General features: G+C 40.2%; 2 protein-coding genes across 9 annotated transcripts in view; both read right to left on the reverse strand.

The window, feature by feature from the left end:
• Positions 1-19,796, reverse strand: part of LOC111835511 (zinc finger MYM-type protein 3) — a 32,744-nt gene that overhangs the window by 8,723 nt on the left and 4,225 nt on the right. For 7 of the 8 annotated variants that reach the window (XR_002836238.2, XR_002836237.2, XM_023795934.2 and 4 more), the window contains 17 exons: positions 18,963-19,175; positions 18,156-18,306; positions 17,958-18,073; positions 12,991-13,077; positions 11,786-11,936; positions 11,443-11,615; positions 10,966-11,131; positions 10,511-10,560; positions 9,728-9,890; positions 9,461-9,576; positions 8,558-8,732; positions 8,314-8,460; positions 7,147-7,241; positions 6,899-7,046; positions 6,660-6,811; positions 6,377-6,491; positions 5,912-6,166 (listed from right to left, as the gene is read on the reverse strand). Coding sequence is in view for 6 of the 8 variants with exons in the window: in XM_023795934.2 (XP_023651702.2) it covers positions 5,912-6,166; positions 6,377-6,491; positions 6,660-6,811; positions 6,899-7,046; positions 7,147-7,241; positions 8,314-8,460; positions 8,558-8,732; positions 9,461-9,576; positions 9,728-9,890; positions 10,511-10,560; positions 10,966-11,131; positions 11,443-11,615; positions 11,786-11,936; positions 12,991-13,077; positions 17,958-18,073; positions 18,156-18,306; positions 18,963-19,175 (2,473 nt within the window). In the remaining 2 variants the exon portion in view is untranslated. The remainder of the gene's footprint in view (positions 1-5,911; positions 6,167-6,376; positions 6,492-6,659; positions 6,812-6,898; positions 7,047-7,146; positions 7,242-8,313; positions 8,461-8,557; positions 8,733-9,460; positions 9,577-9,727; positions 9,891-10,510; positions 10,561-10,965; positions 11,132-11,442; positions 11,616-11,785; positions 11,937-12,990; positions 13,078-17,957; positions 18,074-18,155; positions 18,307-18,962; positions 19,176-19,796) is intronic. The other variant, XM_023795935.2, reaches the window with a different exon arrangement.
• LOC140579630 (zinc finger BED domain-containing protein 4-like) lies at positions 13,859-16,526 on the reverse strand. Its single transcript, XM_072702308.1, has 2 exons — positions 14,934-16,526; positions 13,859-14,730 (listed from the first exon to the last, which is right to left on the reverse strand). Exons 1-2 carry the CDS (start codon positions 16,296-16,298, stop codon positions 14,233-14,235), a joined length of 1,863 nt encoding a protein of 620 aa, XP_072558409.1. The 5' UTR covers positions 16,299-16,526; the 3' UTR covers positions 13,859-14,232.

The following is a 19,796-nucleotide window of genomic DNA, read 5'->3' on the forward strand; positions in this document are numbered from 1 at the left end:
ACAGTGGATATAAAAAGTATTTTTTAAACACCCGTGTTAAAATGCCAGGTTTTTGTGATATAAAAAAAAAAAATAGACCAAGATTTAAATTTATTTCCCCACATTTAATGTTACCTATAACATGCACAATTCAGTTGAAAAAGAAACAACTCAGCACGGCCGAAAACTAAAACTGTCAAAGCACCTTTTCATTTAATTACAGCATTTAGTTGTTTTGGGTACACACCTGCCATCACTTAAGGTGTTCAGTTGTCCTAGTAGGATTTTCCTGACATTTACTCTGTTGCATCCTACAGCAAAAGCCATGGTTTGCAGAGAGCTTACAAAGCATCAAAGGGATCTCATTGCTTAAAGGTATCATCAGTCAGGAGAAGAGTACAAAAGAAATCCATGGCATTTGACATACCCATGGAACACAGTGAAGACAGTCATCACGGTGTGGAGAAAATGTGTGACGTTACCAAGAACTGGACGTCCCTCCAAAATTGGTGAAAGGACAAGATGAAAACTGGTCAGAGAGGCTGCCTAGAGGCCTAAAGCAACACTGAAGGAGCTGCAGGAATTCCTGGTACACTGTACATGTTTGCCGCAAAAACAGCACTGCACATCACTAAGAGTACACAATACCCACGGTGAGGCATGGGGGGGGGCAGCAGGCTTTGGGCTTGTTTTTCCTTCAGCTTGAACTGGGGCTTTAGTCAAGGTGAAGTGAATTATGAAGAGTTACAAATGCCAATCAATTTTATACCAAAACATTCAGGTGTCTGCAAGAAAGCTGAAGATGAAGAGGAATTTCACCTTTCAGCACGACAATGATCCCAAGCATGCATCCAAATCAACAAAATAATGGCTTTACCAGAAGAAGATTAAAGCTTTGGAACGGCCCAGTCAGAACCCACACTTATGCAACCATCTCATTGTACACTTTGTTTTTTACATTTCCCCCCCCAACAGATTTATATTGAATTGTACAGGTTATAGGTCACATTAAAGGCAGGAAATGTTTTGAAATTAACTATTATTGTGGTACACTTTTTATATCCACTGTATATGCTTACATACACACATGTACATCCTATATATCGCACTATACAATTTCACAGTTAATGCCAGCATAGCACTCTTTCGAACTTGATGGGTGACTCTTAATACCAAGAACACGAAGATCATATTGTGGTCTTTGCAAGACTGGTCTAACTTGAATCCAAAGAACGCACTTGGGGCACAATGAATTATGGGATTGGTCTAACTTGCCTCCAAAGAACGCACTTGGGGCACAATGAATTATGGGATTGGTCTAACTTGAATCCAAAGAACGCACTTGGGGCACAATGAATTATGGGATTGGTCTAACTTGCCTCCAAAGAACGCACTTGGGGCACAATGAATTATGGGATTGGTCTAACTTGCCTCCAAAGAACGCACTTGGGGCACAATGAATTATGGGATTGGTCTAACTTGCCTCCAAAGAACGCACTTGGGGCACAATGAATTATGGGATTGGTCTAACTTGCCTCCAAAGAACGCACTTGGGGCACAATGAATTATGGGATTGGTCTAACTTGCCTCCAAAGAACGCACTTGGGGCACAATGAATTATGGGATTGGTCTAACTTGCCTCCAAAGAACGCACTTGGGGCACAATGAATTATGGGATTGGTCTAACTTGAATCCAAAGAACGCACTTGGGGCACAATGAATTATGGGATTGGTCTAACTTGCCTCCAAAGAACGCACTTGGGGCACAATGAATTATGGGATTGGTCTAACTTGAATCCAAAGAACGCACTTGGGGCACAATGAATTATGGGATTGGTCTAACTTGAATCCAAAGAACGCACTTGGGGCACAATGAATTATGGGATTGGTCTAACTTGCCTCCAAAGAACGCACTTGGGGCACAATGAATTATGGGATTGGTCTAACTTGCCTCCAAAGAACGCACTTGGGGCACAATGAATTATGGGATTGGTCTAACTTGAATCCAAAGAACGCACTTGGGGCACAATGAATTATGGGATTGGTCTAACTTGCCTCCAAAGAACGCACTTGGGGCACAATGAATTATGGGATTGGTCTAACTTGCCTCCAAAGAACGCACTTGGGGCACAATGAATTATGGGATTGGTCTAACTTGCCTCCAAAGAACGCACTTGGGGCAAAATGAATTATGGGATTGGTCTAACTTGCCTCCAAAGAACGCACTTGGGGCACAATGAATTATGGGATTGGTCTAACTTGCCTCCAAAGAACGCACTTGGGGCACAATGAATTATGGGATTGGTCTAACTTGCCTCCAAAGAACGCACTTGGGGCACAATGAATTATGGGATTGGTCTAACTTGAATCCAAAGAACGCACTTGGGGTACAATGAATTATGGGATTGGTCTAACTTGAATCCAAAGAACGCACTTGGGGCACAATGAATTATGGGATTGGTCTAACTTGAATCCAAAGAACGCACTTGGGGTACAATGAATTATGGGATTGGTCTAACTTGCCTCCAAAGAACGCACTTGGGGCACAATGAATTATGGGATTGGTCTAACTTGAATCCAAAGAACGCACTTGGGGCACAATGAATTATGGGATTGGTCTAACTTGAATCCAAAGAACGCACTTGGGGTACAATGAATTATGGGATTGGTCTAACTTGCCTCCAAAGAACGCACTTGGGGCACAATGAATTATGGGATTGGTCTAACTTGCCTCCAAAGAACGCACTTGGGGCACAATGAATTATGGGATTGGTCTAACTTGAATCCAAAGAATGCACTTGGGGCACAATGAATTATGGGATTGGTCTAACTTGCCTCCAAAGAACGCACTTGGGGCACAATGAATTATGGGATTGGTCTAACTTGCCTCCAAAGAACGCACTTGGGGCACAATGAATTATGGGATTGGTCTAACTTGCCTCCAAAGAACGCACTTGGGGCACAATGAATTATGGGATTGGTCTAACTTGCCTCCAAAGAACGCACTTGGGGCACAATGAATTATGGGATTGGTCTAACTTGAATCCAAAGAATGCACTTGGGGCACAATGAATTATGGGATTGGTCTAACTTGAATCCAAAGAACGCACTTGGGGCACAATGAATTATGGGATTGGTCTAACTTGAATCCAAAGAACGCACTTGGGGCACAATGAATTATGGGATTGGTCTAAGTTGCCTCCAAAGAACGCACTTGGGGCACAATGAATTATGGGATTGGTCTAACTTGAATCCAAAGAACGCACTTGGGGTACAATGAATTATGGGATTGGTCTAACTTGAATCCAAAGAACGCACTTGGGGCACAATGAATTATGGGATTGGTCTAACTTGAATCCAAAGAACGCACTTGGGGCACAATGAATTATGGGATTGGTCTAACTTGAATCCAAAGAACGCACTTGGGGCACAATGAATTATGGGATTGGTCTAACTTGCCTCCAAAGAACGCACTTGGGGCACAATGAATTATGGGATTGGTCTAACTTGCCTCCAAAGAACGCACTTGGGGCACAATGAATTATGGGATTGGTCTAACTTGCCTCCAAAGAACGCACTTGGGGCACAATGAATTATGGGATTGGTCTAACTTGCCTCCAAAGAACGCACTTGGGGCACAATGAATTATGGGATTGGTCTAACTTGAATCCAAAGAACGCACTTGGGGCACAATGAATTATGGGATTGGTCTAACTTGAATCCAAAGAACGCACTTGGGGCACAATGAATTATGGGATTGGTCTAACTTGCCTCCAAAGAACGCACTTGGGGCACAATGAATTATGGGATTGGTCTAACTTGCCTCCAAAGAACGCACTTGGGGCACAATGAATTATGGGATTGGTCTAACTTGCCTCCAAAGAACGCACTTGGGGCACAATGAATTATGGGATTGGTCTAACTTGCCTCCAAAGAACGCACTTGGGGCACAATGAATTATGGGATTGGTCTAACTTGAATCCAAAGAACGCACTTGGGGCACAATGAATTATGGGATTGGTCTAACTTGAATCCAAAGAACGCACTTGGGGCACAATGAATTATAGGATTGGTCTAACTTGCCTCCAAAGAACGCACTTGGGGCACAATGAATTATGGGATTGGTCTAACTTGAATCCAAAGAACGCACTTGGGGCACAATGAATTATGGGATTGGTCTAACTTGAATCCAAAGAACGCACTTGGGGCACAATGAATTATGGGATTGGTCTAACTTGCCTCCAAAGAACGCACTTGGGGCACAATGAATTATGGGATTGGTCTAACTTGCCTCCAAAGAACGCACTTGGGGCACAATGAATTATGGGATTGGTCTAACTTGAATCCAAAGAACGCACTTGGGGCACAATGAATTATGGGATTGGTCTAACTTGCCTCCAAAGAACGCACTTGGGGCACAATGAATTATGGGATTGGTCTAACTTGAATCCAAAGAACGCACTTGGGGTACAATGAATTATGGGATTGGTCTAACTTGAATCCAAAGAACGCACTTGGGGCACAATGAATTATGGGATTGGTCTAACTTGAATCCAAAGAACGCACTTGGGGTACAATGAATTATGGGATTGGTCTAACTTGCCTCCAAAGAACGCACTTGGGGCACAATGAATTATGGGATTGGTCTAACTTGAATCCAAAGAACGCACTTGGGGCACAATGAATTATGGGATTGGTCTAACTTGAATCCAAAGAACGCACTTGGGGTACAATGAATTATGGGATTGGTCTAACTTGCCTCCAAAGAACGCACTTGGGGCACAATGAATTATGGGATTGGTCTAACTTGCCTCCAAAGAACGCACTTGGGGCACAATGAATTATGGGATTGGTCTAACTTGCCTCCAAAGAACGCACTTGGGGCACAATGAATTATGGGATTGGTCTAACTTGAATCCAAAGAACGCACTTGGGGCACAATGAATTATGGGATTGGTCTAACTTGCCTCCAAAGAACGCACTTGGGGCACAATGAATTATGGGATTGGTCTAACTTGCCTCCAAAGAACGCACTTGGGGCACAATGAATTATGGGATTGGTCTAACTTGCCTCCAAAGAACGCACTTGGGGCACAATGAATTATGGGATTGGTCTAACTTGCCTCCAAAGAACGCACTTGGGGCACAATGAATTATGGGATTGGTCTAACTTGCCTCCAAAGAACGCACTTGGGGCACAAAGAATTATGGGATTGGTCTAACTTGAATCCAAAGAACGCACTTGGGGCACAATGAATTATGGGATTGGTCTAACTTGAATCCAAAGAACGCACTTGGGGCACAATGAATTATGGGATTGGTCTAACTTGCCTCCAAAGAACGCACTTGGGGCACAATGAATTATGGGATTGGTCTAACTTGAATCCAAAGAACGCACTTGGGGCACAATGAATTATGGGATTGGTCTAACTTGAATCCAAAGAACGCACTTGGGGCACAATGAATTATGGGATTGGTCTAACTTGCCTCCAAAGAACGCACTTGGGGCACAATGAATTATGGGATTGGTCTAACTTGCCTCCAAAGAACGCACTTGGGGCACAATGAATTATGGGATTGGTCTAACTTGAATCCAAAGAACGCACTTGGGGCACAATGAATTATGGGATTGGTCTAACTTGCCTCCAAAGAACGCACTTGGGGCACAATGAATTATGGGATTGGTCTAACTTGAATCCAAAGAACGCACTTGGGGTACAATGAATTATGGGATTGGTCTAACTTTATGAGGATGCAGCTAATGAATCCTTGATATGTGGGGGCGAAGATCAGGGGATTTTTTTACCATCCTCTGTACTTTTGTTCTGGTGTATTGGAACTGGTCTTCAGCAACAGAAGACGACATAAAACGGGTAACACAAGAACACTAGTATGGTGAAGTACGCACACGGAGAAAGAGCCGACGCCTCACCTTTGGTCTTTCGGTGCCGCCAGCTGGGGTAGTAGCAGACGCTGTGTACCTTGATGGCGCCTTGCGACACAGAGACCGAGCGGGACTGTCGAGCCACGTTGGTGAAGGACAGCTCCATGTGCTGCTCCACAGTCCTCAGGCCGAAGTACTTGGTGTTGAAGTACATTAGGGTGTTCAGTAAAACGGAGGGTGAGTACACGCCCAGCTGCTTACAGTCCCACAAGTGCTCCTCCTCCACGTCCGAGCGGGCCAAACCTACAGAAGACACTAACGTTTAGACATGGGCTAAACAACACAGCTTCATCACACCGTTTCTGAACCAGAACCACACACACAAAGCTGATTCAAAATAATTAAGATTAGGAGCTATTTCAGCACAAGCAGCAGCTAATATATATAATATAATAATATAGCGTATATTTGTGTTCTCCCCTCGCTCTAAAGGTGAGCTAGCATTTTTCATACCCTCTGGAGATATTTCCGGCTTCCACTTGCTCAGTATCTTATTCAGTTCTTGAACAAAGTTCGCATAGTACTGGTCTGTGAAGATGTTCACCATTCTGTGATTTTCTAGAAGATACTACAAACACACGGAAAAATAAAAGTATTAGCATTGTTAAACACGTCCATAACCTGTTAACCGTTAAATGAATGTGATTTTAATGTCACATCAACACACAAATGATAACTGAGATCAAGTGAAATCCACACGTCATTGACACGAGAAATCCACGTCATTGAAACGAACCTGCTGAATTCCAAGACACAGGTAGTAGACACTGTCTGGCTCGTAGTATTCTCCACCAGGACTGGCAATTTCTCTGACAAACTGTGCCAATCCATAATTCAGCTCAGCAGCCGTGCAAGACAGAATGTCCTCTTTTACTTTAGAACGCTTCTCTAGAATGAAGAGAGCAACCACTTCGTTACTACACTGTGCTCCAGTCGTACCACTTAGGCAGATTCTTCACAGCCAGAGTTGCTCACTTTTTCTCTCCTCTGTCGCATGGTTCTTACTTTGAGCCCAAACCTTCCAGGCGTTGACACCATATGTGTGATTTAACCGTGTCCTGGTGGCTTGAGCGCCTGGGGCGTCCTTGGAACAGCTCTCAGACAAGCCGAGCTGCTTTGAGCCCTGTAACACACACAGGAATCATCCAGCAGCACATCTTATTAGTACCATAACTTTTAATGCTAAAATTTATTTGCAAGAAGCTCTACTAGGAAGCAAATACCTTTTTCACAGCCACCGGAAGCTCGTTTTTTACACAAACGCTGTCTGGGCTGACAATTCCACAGTCAATAAGAAACTCAACGCTGGGGTTTAGATCTAGAGGAGAACACAAGTCAAGGAAACGTTTACATTGGTCACTTAATGATGATTACTTACGTAACTTTCTTTGTGCTATACACCACATGACAACTAACCGGCCGGACAGTAAATGCCGTTGTCAGCACAAGTAAACAACTGTATTCCATTAATATTATTTAATGTTTATAAACAGATATAGATCATTATCCAGATACAATTAGTCCTTGAATTTTATGGATTTCTTTTTTAAATCAGATAGGTCCTTACAACATACTCAGTAGCCTTTTAATTAGGTCCACCTGTTCCTTAAAGCAAAACAGCCAAGCTCCTTCAAATGCTGACTGAATATATATAGCATGCAGACAGGGTCAGTCATTCAGTTACACTGCGGCGAAGCACAACAAGTAAGAGCTTGATTTTAAATGTGGTGTGATTGTTGGTGCCAGGTGTGGAGGCTCCATCATCTCACACACAGCTGCCCTCCTGGGATTTTCACACACTAGTGTCGATATTATGTTTCCAGTGATGAACAAAAACTATCCAGTCAACGACACTTCTCTACCTTATTCGCTAGAAGAAAGCTTTAATGAGTCTGCCCATTCTAACAGGAAGGGCACAAGTGAAAAAGATCACAGATCCATCCATACAACTGTGATGGGCAGACAAACATCTCTGAACACACTCCACCAACCCTTCAAGCGAATCCGGAGATACAAGGGCATCCTGGCTGGTACTACGCAGGGACACCCCATAATGTGTTCCGAGTGTCTCTCTTACCGTCAAGGTTACTAGTTTCTGCAGTTACAGCTATAGTTTTAGTTACCTTTAAGATTTAAAGACCTTAATATAATTAAAAACAATACTAATCCATTAAAGACCAAAAACACAAACTGGAACTCTGACAATCAGTGATGTATTAATTATTTTAGCATAGCAGGACATTTTAACATTTAAGTCACATTAATGTTAATTTTAAGTCATAATTAAAATAATTTTTTTCTGGTATTATTCAGGGACCATTTTCTTTTAAGGTATTCAATGCCATAAAAAATGTTTTGCTATGATATCATCTTTTTATTTTCAATCTAACCTTTAGGAAGATCTTCTCTCAAGTCTGGACCTGGTTCATCTAAAACATTGGCCATCTTAACAGCCATGGATAGCACATCATCTCTGGTTGGGCCAAACAGATCACAGTCCTCCAGCAAGCTCTCTGCACTCGGGTTACCGACCAAATCTAAATATAAATCAGCACATAAACAAATAAATACAAGCATTAAGCACTTAAAATACTTCCAAAATTTAATTGACTGTGGTTGAGACTGAACCATTACCACAGAGATCTGAGGAGGCTTTGCCCATTTCTGAGGCCTCAGCGATCATCTCAGCCATGGCCAGGATGTCAGCCTCCAGTGGGTTAGATGGGATCTTCACTTTGATCTCCTCCATGGCCTCCACTATCTTATCTGCATTTTCAAGTGTAGTGGGGAAAAACATGGGCACAGGAACCTGAGGCAGCAGAGACGAGAGACGAAATTATCACTGTATGACATCAGAGAATATCAGAGAATACCAGAGAATATCAGAGAATACCAGAGAATATCACTAATATCCCCTACAACACGGCAACTGGGGGGAAAATAAGTCATATGTCAAAGCTTTTGATTAATTTAGAAAAAAATCTAATTTTACATGAAAAACACCCGTTTTCAGAAATGCTGATTATACTCTTGTATAACAATGCTTGTTTTATAATTCTAACGAGAATAATTTGCACGCAATCAACAAGAGAAGTCGGAAGTGAAACACTAATTCATTGCATTTCCTTGCTAATTCTGTTAATTTTGCAGGCTCTTTGTATCAAGAACGACATTCTAAGGAGAGATATATGGAAGCTAGTAAATCTATAGAATCTGGAGGACTGAACTTAAATATCACTTAAAATTGGAATTGCTTCAGTAGAAATATCCTTAAATATAAAGAGATAAAATGTTTCAGATAAATGTTCTGTTACTGGTTTTCAAACAATCAAGGCACAATATTACAATTTTTTTTTACTTCCACAGCAAGAGAAAATATTTTTCTAAGAAAAACAAGACAAAATCCATTTCTGAGACCGTTAATCTGATGCAACATTTACATTAAGGTTTTATTCAGAGATGTTTTTGTCCAAAGCGATGTACATTTTTGAAAAAGCAGGGACAGACTATATGTGTGTGTGTGTGTGTGTGTCTTACCGGTAGAGGCAGTGTGAGGGGCACTGGGACATAGCGACAGTACATGTGCAGTGGAAGCGGGATGTAGACCGGCATGGGAATCGGCAGCACAAAAGGTGGAGCCATTGGTATGTCATCTGAAACAGAGCAAGGGACAAAAGTCACAGGCAAGAAGAGCTACGGCACTTCCACCTTAAATAAACAGCGGGAAAAGTTCACAGAAGCTACTGGAGTTTGGTAACATAAACTGATAGAGAAGCTGATTTAATTATAGCACCGGGAAGTTACCCGTCTGGCAGCCCTGTGACTTTACTTCCGGACTGCAGGTCGTGGCCTGGTCCTCCATCATGGGCCGGCATAAGGAAGCCTTGTTTTTGTTAAGCGGAGTCGCGGCAGGAGGGGGTGAGGAAGGCGGAGGAGGGGGCTGGGCTATGTGCCGTCTCCCTGTGGGCTACAAACGAACGGAAACCTGCTCGTCAGCATCTCGCATCCACAGCCTGAACACCTTCCCCTCATGTGACACATACAGGCCTTTCAGATTAAAAACTTAAGGGGTTATTCTTTTTTTAACATGGGCCAGACAGTTTTTATGTTGTGTAAGTTTGCCAACATCAATAAATTGTTTAAAGGAAATGTAAAATCTGATTAATGCTAATTAAGCTTGAATCAAAAAAATAATAAATTCAAAGAATATTTCAATATCCTTGTTAAAATTCAGTTTTAACATTTAATGATTTTTTTCTCCCCACAAAAATATATAACAGCAGTTACGTTAGAATTTTGCAATGCATGAAAGTTCTATTCACATGTAAAAAGTTCCCTAGACCAGTGTTTACAACAACTGCAGTACTTGAAAATAGTTAAACAGTGATATTTTGCTCATTTTACTAGGTCTCAGAGTTCAGCATCGATGCAAAATTACCATTTTAGAGTTGGTAAAGTTATACAAATATTTAATATATATGATCTTTACAATAAGTCTAAAACGTCTAATCTGCAGAGTAAGCATATCACCAAAAGTCAATCAATTTGGGAGTTAAGACAAAAGTTCAATAAAAAATGAAAACTCACTTCACTTTTCTTCACCGCAGCAGGGGGTGACTTGGATTCTGGGGACTGACCTGAAACACCAGAAAATGAACAGAATTAACAGCCAATTAGAGAGACGATAACACATGTGAGCACTTTACAAACCCGGAGGGACTTTAAAATGTTCTGTGATACTGAGAAAGCATTGAAGGCTGTTCCAGAGAAATTTACTGCAGAGGTTTTCCTCAATATATATATGCAGTGGAAAAAAAATGTGCACAAGGCACACATTTTAACAATTCAACAAAGACGAAAAGCTCAACAAGAACTTTTAATCTTCTAAGCTGGAACGTGACCAAAGCCCATGACAGAGTTTATCCGAAACTTTGCATGAATTGGGGTCACATCAAGTGTGCAGTCTGCAGTGAGGAGTTGGACATTTCATAAGGCAATAAAAGGGTGACAGCTGGATCAAACGGGTGCAATGACTAACGTACTGTTGAGCAGGCTCTCTGGGCCCTGCTGGGTGTCTAGGTTGGGTTGGTTCTGCTGGCTGTAGAACCGCAGGAGACACTTCTGGTCACAATAGTGCTTGATCTCCCCCCGCCAATGGATGGTTTCTAGAAGTTTCCCTTGTCTCTTGCAGGCGTGGCATCTTGCTACCTGTACAGAGCAGAGAATTAACATGCCCTGTATACAAGACCAGAAACAAAACACTCGACTTATTTTGATACATCATATTCAAAGCAAGTACATTTCTCTCCATCTACTGAATATAGTTAAAAATGTCAAATTGCAAGAGATATCCAAGAAACCGATGTCTAATTACAGAAAAAAATAAATCTTAATTAAACTTCAAAAAGAGTAAAGAAGCACACCATGGTGTGATACTGGGGATTAAGAATCAAATTATACTCTTCTCAGGAATTCAGGACAGCTCTACACCACTGTTCCCATTGGCGCACCCAGCATACCTTTAGGTACCACAGCAGGTACTTGCTCTTGCAGTCCTCACTGCAGAAGTCCCATGTGTTGCCGTCCATCTCTTCAGTAACTGCTCTAGTGCAGGTCTGAGAGCAGTACGTGCAGGTAATGCAGCACAGGCCCAAGTTTTTGGTGAAGTCTTGTTTGTACAGCAAGATACAGCCTTTAGGGAAAAAAAGTCAATGGATTAGGGAACACAAACATACCAATATTACATGGACAACCCAACATGCAGTGCATGAAGGTTTTAATTGTAGCTTTTAATAGAACCCCTTATTTTCCTAACAGAACTGAACTGATGATCGAGTACTTAATGCCGTAAAACACACCGACCTTCACTGCAGAAATTCTTCTCTACACCGGAGAACTTGATCTTCTCATAGAGAAGCTTCTCCTGCTTGCAGTGCTCACAGACAGACACCACCCCATGCAGCCGTTTGTAATCTTCGCAGCATTCCTTACAGCAGAACTGGAAGATTGAGTCCTTCAACCAAAATAAAGCCACAACACATCATTTAACAAGTTGACAAGCCTAAGACTCAAAAATATTTCACTCCTTCCAAGTGGATCTATTACTTGGTCGCATTTCTATTATACAAGTGCTCGCCACAAGTGTTAAAGTCACAGAAATGTTTCCTCTGCACCAGGTATCATGCTTTAGTTACTTAAAAAATAAAAATCAGTACTTTCCCTTTTCCATTGACTTCTGGTTCAGTACCAGTTCTAAAAATACCAAAACACTTGAGGTACTTTTTTGGTACATCTGTACTTCAGAGTCAGACTTGCAAATGTGTTCACTGTTAATCGATTATACAATCAGCCTGCCTCTGAAACAATGCCATCGGTGTCTCAAAAAAAGTTACAAAATCAGAAAACAATGAAAGTTTAAAAAAAAAAAATAGTACTTAAAAAATCAATTATATTGATGAAGTGCAGTGGAAAAGCACAAACATTTGCATTTCAGTTCAGTAAAGCAAATTTCATCTGTCATTTACCATCCAACCCAAAGTAGCAGCTAATTAGTACACTATAATTGGATAGTGACAAAATTTACCTAGTTGCCATGGCAACACATGTTCACAAGCCATTAGTTACTTTGTGAAAGAGTAATAACCTCACTGATGCCATTTTGGGATACCGTACAATGCAAAATTAGCATTTTGTCTGTGTTAAAAAGAATTATTACAATAGTATGTAACTGGAATTACATGACTTTTTTTAAAATAAAAAATATTATATACATCAACAGATTGTCATAATGGGTTTAGTCTCTTATCATTCAGAAAGACTCAAATCATCCCTGAACCAGACTTCCAGTCAGAAGTAGTTAAGAAGCAAATCTGCAAAACATAGCACTCTAGAAGTGTTTTAAAAGAAATACAATCTTCAATTTGTGTCTGCTTTAAAAAGCAACTGTTGTAGCCACTTGATTAATACCTAACAAAGTAGCTGAATCAGACTTACTGGCCACCATGTGGCAGGTAGTGCACCGTGGTTTCAAACAGCATATTCACAAATCAACACAGAAACAGCATTACCTGCCAATCTAATATTTCTGGCTTTCCATTAAACATATTGTGACAAGAGTGGCAGCTCAGATGAATGTCGCCATCTGGGGTGTTTTTCTACAAATAAAAACAAAAACCCATCAACAGAATTTCTTCAAACAAAGGCATCTCGTAAAAAGCATTATAATACACACACAGAGAAATGCTTTATTATACATCTTAATGGGCTGCACTGCAACCATTTAAGGTGTACATTTTAACAAGCATTCTTGTGCTTTACAGTCAACAGCCAACATTATACATTACATTAACTGTTCTTTTTCTATTAATCATTATAAAACTCCTTATAAAACTTTACCTCCAGCAGTGGTCATATTCTTCAGTAGATCTTTCAAAATAGAGAATATACAACAAAAAAAATAATTTCCCAAGGCAGAGTGAATTTTCACTTACATATTGGTAGTTAAACAATTTGCTAAATGACACCTTGAAAATTCTGTGCCAGCTCTGGACAAGTTAAGGGTCATCAGGCCCTCATTAGACGTGATACTGACAGGCCCCGTTTACACAAATACATCTTGAGCGATGGGATCACGAGTGGACAATGCTGTATAGAAAGGTAAACGACCACCAAGACACGCTGTGATCCGATCAGTGTTGGGTAAGTTACTTTAAAAAAGTAACTAATTACTAATTACTAATTACTTAATCAATGTTGTATTTAAAATACTTATCTAATTACTGTGTCTGAAAAGTAACTTAATTACTCAATAAGTAATTTAACTAAATACTTCTTAAAATCCCTATAAACCTTCAGTGGACAAACAATAGAAATTAAATTCTTTAAATAATAAATAATAAAAAAAAACATATGAGTCAAACATGAAATAGTTTAGCCTTTTACCTTTCTGAATCATCTTTATTACATTCTATAAAAAAACATTCTATAATAATAAATCTTTTAGTAAGAAATGTAACCTTCTTCAGGTAAGAAACACATAACAAAATAACAAAAAAATATTATTCTTCAACATATCTGAATAACAAAAAAGCTTAACTTAAGAAATGTTAACATGAAACATGAAACTTACTTTCAAAGCAATGAGTACCATATTCATACATAATGTATGTAATCATGTCATGTTTCAACAAAGTGAAGTTAACTGTAACCTTTAGTTAACAAACAGAATTCCTCTGAAACTTCCTCAAACCAATGAGCACCATATTTCATGCATACTGTATGCACTCATGTTTTCCAAAAAACTTTTTGTACTACTTAGCTGCTTTGTTTTTGAAAAAGTGGTTGTATCTCATTAATGTAAGTCTCTCAAAGCGTTCACTTGACAGCCTGTTCCTTCTGGGCGTAAGCACAAGATTGCCCAGGCTAAAAAGCCTTTCGACTGGTGCGCTTGATGGTGTGGCTGTGTTGTGCCTCAGTGAAATGGCCTTAATCCTGGGAAACTGGCTAAGAACACCCAGCTCAGACCCAGCAGATTTCAAATATTCCATCACCTCTGTTTCAGCAGAGTAGGTACAGTCGTCCTCCTCAAATGAAAAAAAGTCATCAGTGGAGTCTGCAGGTTTCTTGTGATCTTGAGCATGTTGTTGGTCTTCAAGAGACAACCCATGGCACTCTGTAGTAAGCATTGCCCTAACCATGCCTTTTTTCTCTTCTTCTCTGATCCAGCGTAACTTAAATTTAGGCAAAGTGACTGCAGCCAGGAGAGCTTCTTTATTGTCCATCATTGAGGAAAAGCGCACCTTGATCGCCTATGAGACAAAAATACATCAGACACTTCAGACACTTCACATAAGAGCATGATAAATAAAACAAAAATGTATTTTAGGGTAAGGTCAGAATCTAGCAATTTGTACTATATGTATAATATATATATATATATATATATATATATATATATATATATATATATATATATATATATATATATATATATATATATATATTAGATTACCTTAACAATGACATCAGGGAGAGATGCTGTCAGCTTAAGCTCATCCCGCAGCGCCAGCGTCCTGGACATTAGAATCTCCAGAGTTGGAAGAAGGATTCCAAAATAGCAGTTCTCTTCTCCTTGCAATATGTCTAGCGCAACAGTGAGTGGCTTCAACACGATGCAATACTCCTTTAGGAACAGATACTCCCGATCAGTGAAGCATTTGATTCCAAACTGAGTGCAGACAGTATTTAATTCAGTAAGGGGAATGTCAGTGATCCTGGACAGGGCGTCGTGAAATGAATTCCATCGTGTTGAAATAGGCACTATGAGTTTTTTCTTGAAAAAATTATCTACTAACTCTGAAGCAACAGAAGAACGGTTTGCTTTTGTCCACATTGCAGAACACTTTGAAGTTGCACTTCGGTAGATGAATTTTGACTCATTTGCTTGAAGCCATTTCTCGACATCATGAAAAATTAAGTTCAGTGTGTGTGATGCACACCTTAAGTGTGGAGGGAGAGAAAACTGTCCTTCTGATTCTGTGGAGAGGGTCTGCTCAACATCAGTAAATGTCACCTCTTCATCTTCTTCGGATTCCTCATCAGAGTCTGATTTTTGGAACATTCTAAAAGCTTTGATAAAATTGGACCCGTTGTCTGTCACGGTGGCTGTCACTTTAGAGTTCAGTCCATAAGCCGAATGTACTTGCTCGATTTCATTGCCGATTACATCATATGTGTGTCTCCCTCGCACTCTTTTACATGCTAGTGCTGCATGTCCTCGTACAAAAGTAGAAGGATCAATCCAATGTGCCGTCATTCCGAGAAAACTTTTGTTATGGCTGGTCCAAATGTCAGCAGTCGTGGAAATATATTGCAAACTCTCGAATTTCCCTTTAAGCTCCATTTCCATGTCAGCATAACACTCGTCTAAGTAAGTCGAAAACGTTTTTCGATCGGGCAGTGCTGCTTTTTTGCCACACACAGGTATTTTGTTTAATATGCACCTAAAAGACGGAGATTCTACAGTACGCAGCGGTAGCATCTCTTCCACAATGTAGCCTGCAATCATTTTTTTAAACTCACCTTCAGACACTTTCTGCACTGCCAAAGTAAAATCAAGTTTTGCCTGCTTAGCAGGAGTTGCCGCTGGGTTATCCGTCGATGATGAACAAGGATCACTCAGAAGTGTTCGTCTATGCTGCCGTGTCAGGTGTTTCAGTAGATTACTCGTGCTATTGACAGCGGCCGATAGTTTTTTCTCCCCAGGACATAGCTTACATAGTACAGTAATGTTCTTGTCTGCTTGTTTAAGGAAACTGAAGTGATGGGAATATTTCCATTTTTTAAAACAGCCACTCGCTTCAGCCGAGTCCGACATCTTCCGCTTTAGAATAGGACTATATAAGACTATAACTGGCGCGAAATCACGTGCACCTGCACTACAACGATTTTAAAGCGGCAGAGTTTACTTTTACCTTTAGAACATAAATTAATAAAATTAAATAATGATATTCAGCGAGTTTAATTATTTTTCAATGTAACGCAAGTACATTACAAGTAACTGTAATTAAAATACCTACAAATGAACAGTAATCAGTTACTCTACTTTTTCAGTGGAAAAGTAATTTAATTACAGTAACGCGTTACTTAGTAACGCGTTACACACAACACTGGATCCGATCACTCTAACCACTTGCTGAGGTGGTGTGGGACACATTTGACCAAGCATCTTTTGTACTGTGAACGTCTGCATACATCCCCAAGAAGGACGTCACAATGAGTGCGGGGCCCATCTGACAGTCTAGCAGAAGTGACTTAGGCAGAAGCGAAACCTGAACACAAGTGGTCAGCTGGACACCTTGGAGAAACAAGATAGAGAGATAGATAGATAGATAGATAGATAGATAGATAGATAGATAGATAGATAGAGAGAGAGAGATAGATAGATAAAGGTGTAAATGTCGATGCATCTTGGTTGCCCAGTTGTGATCCAACTGCCCAAGACACATAAAACCAAGTGTAAACAGGGGCCATAATCGTTTACTTACACACATTTCACAGTTTGTAAGGAGCTTTGCAGAGCTTATACATCTGTATGTAAGCATGGATGTGAGAGAAGTTTAAACCATGTCACATACAGAGTGACACAGCTTATATGCTTTAGGCACATCATAGGAAAAACAAAAACTACTCGAGATAATTTTGATGTAGGGATATAAATATGCATCATGGGATGAATCAAATATTCAGACTGCAATTTAGCTGCATTGATCTGCAACATCAGAATCGATTTTTGGGGCCAAACTGCAGATGTTCCATGTGCTGCAGGTAAACAGCACCAGCATGCAAGTTTCCAAAACGCAGCACGGCAGGGGAAGGTGGAAGAACTACCTGATGCTCTGTGCGCCATCGTGCTTTTGGGAGATGTCTCTCTTTTGCAGCACAGCAAAGTTATTATTTTTTGCGAACTACAACAGCAATGCTGAAAACACTGAGGTAGATAACTAGTTAGCTGTGTAAAAAGTAACAAATAATGGAGATGACTGCATTTAGAGGAGGTCTCAAAGTACATTTCTGCAACATGTTTATAGTGCATTATTAAATCTGGCCCAGAGATCGATCTTTCGTTTTCTACAGAATAAAAAACAATGTAATGTGAATTTGCTAATCCATGCCAGCGAGCTCGACCAGCTTCACCACCAGACTGTTATTTTTCGGTACAGTTCAGTAGCAGGTCTTTTGACAATTTACACCAGCTTACGCTCACTGATTAATAACAATAAAAAAAATAAAAAGAACAAATTCTACTCTATTTCATGAAGTTCCCATGATGTTTTACAATTTTTTTAAGCAAAGTTAAAGAATGAGGCCTGAATTTAAAGTTGTCAAAATAATCGTGATAGAAATGTTCCCCTCATAATCGTAATCAAACAGAATTGCCTTGGGGCCAATGATTTTGATGGGATTCCACTCTACAAAAAAAAAAAAAAAAAAACCTTGCTGTTCCTTATGGTCATATAGCAGATAACTTTCCTACCTGAAATTTAGTCCAGCAGCTGGGGCTGCAGAACTGGTAAATAACTCTGTTGGCTGTGTAGTAATAGGCAGGTTCAGCGAGCTCACGCAGGCAGAAGCTGCAAGGCTGCATGGGGACTGGGGAAGAGGGAAGAGCATGACATCATGAGTGACCAATGGCAACGCGGGGACGAGCCAGACAGGCGAAGCCGGGAGGTACCTGTATCGCCAGACGTTTTCACTTTATGAGATGTGATGCAGCACAAGGAGCAGAAGAGCTGCGCCTTTCCATGAACATCCCCACGGCACAGCATGTCAAAATTTTTACTTAAGGTCTTGCACCACTGGCATGGGAGCACTTTTGTGTTTTTCTGCAGTGCAAGAAACCATCATTAGAGAGCAGAAAGGATGCCTTTGAGCTGCAAAGTCAGACCTCAATCACGCCGCACCTTCATCATTGAGCGTAAAACTTCAGGCGGGTTGGTATAACGAATTTTTACTGTATATCAATAGCTTTTACTTACAAGTGAGCATTTATTGGAATTCATAGAAAATACTGAGATATCACATGTATCAGTACCCTGCCTAAATATACAGAGATAACATTTTTGGTCGCTACAGCCACTCCCTAGTAAAACTGTTTGCTAAGCTTCTTATAACACATTTATACGCCAATGATATGATACATATCTTCAAAGATGAGAATTTAAGCCAAATAGTACTATTAAAACAAGTGGAACCCAATTTAAAAAAAACCCTTGAGATTCATCTCCGAGAAGAGTTATGTATTCCATAATATGTGCAACTAATGTAGGGTATCCCCTATTATCAATTAACAATTAATATCCACTATTCCATCCATATTTATTAAAATGAGTCAAAATCTATTCAGAACATTAAGACTACAACACAATTCTAAATGTGTAAGATGTCAGGAAGTAAACCCCTAGAAATAAAATTCCAAATCAATGTGAACTCAGATTTACAACTACAACATTGCCGATGATTAAAAAATAAAACAACCGACCTTTTTGAATTGAGCCAGGCATGTGGCGTCACAGAAGCGCCTTTGCTGGCCCTCATGGAGGAGATACTCAACACGGGAGGTCTTGGCGTAGATATAGAGGCCACAGCTGTCACAGCAGCTGGTCTTCAGGCCCTTGGTCGCCCGGAAGTGGCTGAAGCAAGTATCGCTGCAGAGGTGATGCACCATGTTCCCACTACTGACCTCATGAAGGATCTAGGAACAATGAGCAGTGACACTGAATGTTATTATGTATTTAATTACAATTCTCAAAAATTAAATGACACTGAAGCCAACTTGTCAAGCCCTAAACATCCAAATTCATTTTCATCACGGCATGAAAATCGGATGACAACCAAAAACACAGATATCCATGGAATTTTCTAAATTAAAACTAATAAAACACAATAAAAACAAAAACGCAGTCTTTCATGGGGCATATACAGCACGTTGCTAAATCTACACTCTAATCTCGACACCAACAAGCTTCCTATAAAGAATGTATACCTCAGTTCTATCATTGTGTGGCTTTCCAGAGCTTGCCATTAAAAGTGCTTACTTATTTGTAATAAGGTTTATTGTACAGATGCCATAATGACTAACAGATGGTCATGGAGAAGAAAAGGGTCAGTTTGTGCCAGGTTTTTCCCAGTAAACACATTATTTAAATCTGAATGTTTGATGTAGACAATTAACTAATTGAAGCCTTTGAAAGGACAAGATAGGACATGGCTTCATCACACACGCTGAAATGTTTTGGTAGAGTGGTGAGTGAATATAGCAGCAAACCATCCAATAGGAAGAGAGATAAAAAAAATCACATCTGGGGAGTTTTCT

The sequence above is a fragment of the Paramormyrops kingsleyae genome, chromosome 18 (genome assembly GCF_048594095.1).
Source record: "Paramormyrops kingsleyae isolate MSU_618 chromosome 18, PKINGS_0.4, whole genome shotgun sequence".
Classification (NCBI taxonomy): domain Eukaryota; kingdom Metazoa; phylum Chordata; class Actinopteri; order Osteoglossiformes; family Mormyridae; genus Paramormyrops; species Paramormyrops kingsleyae.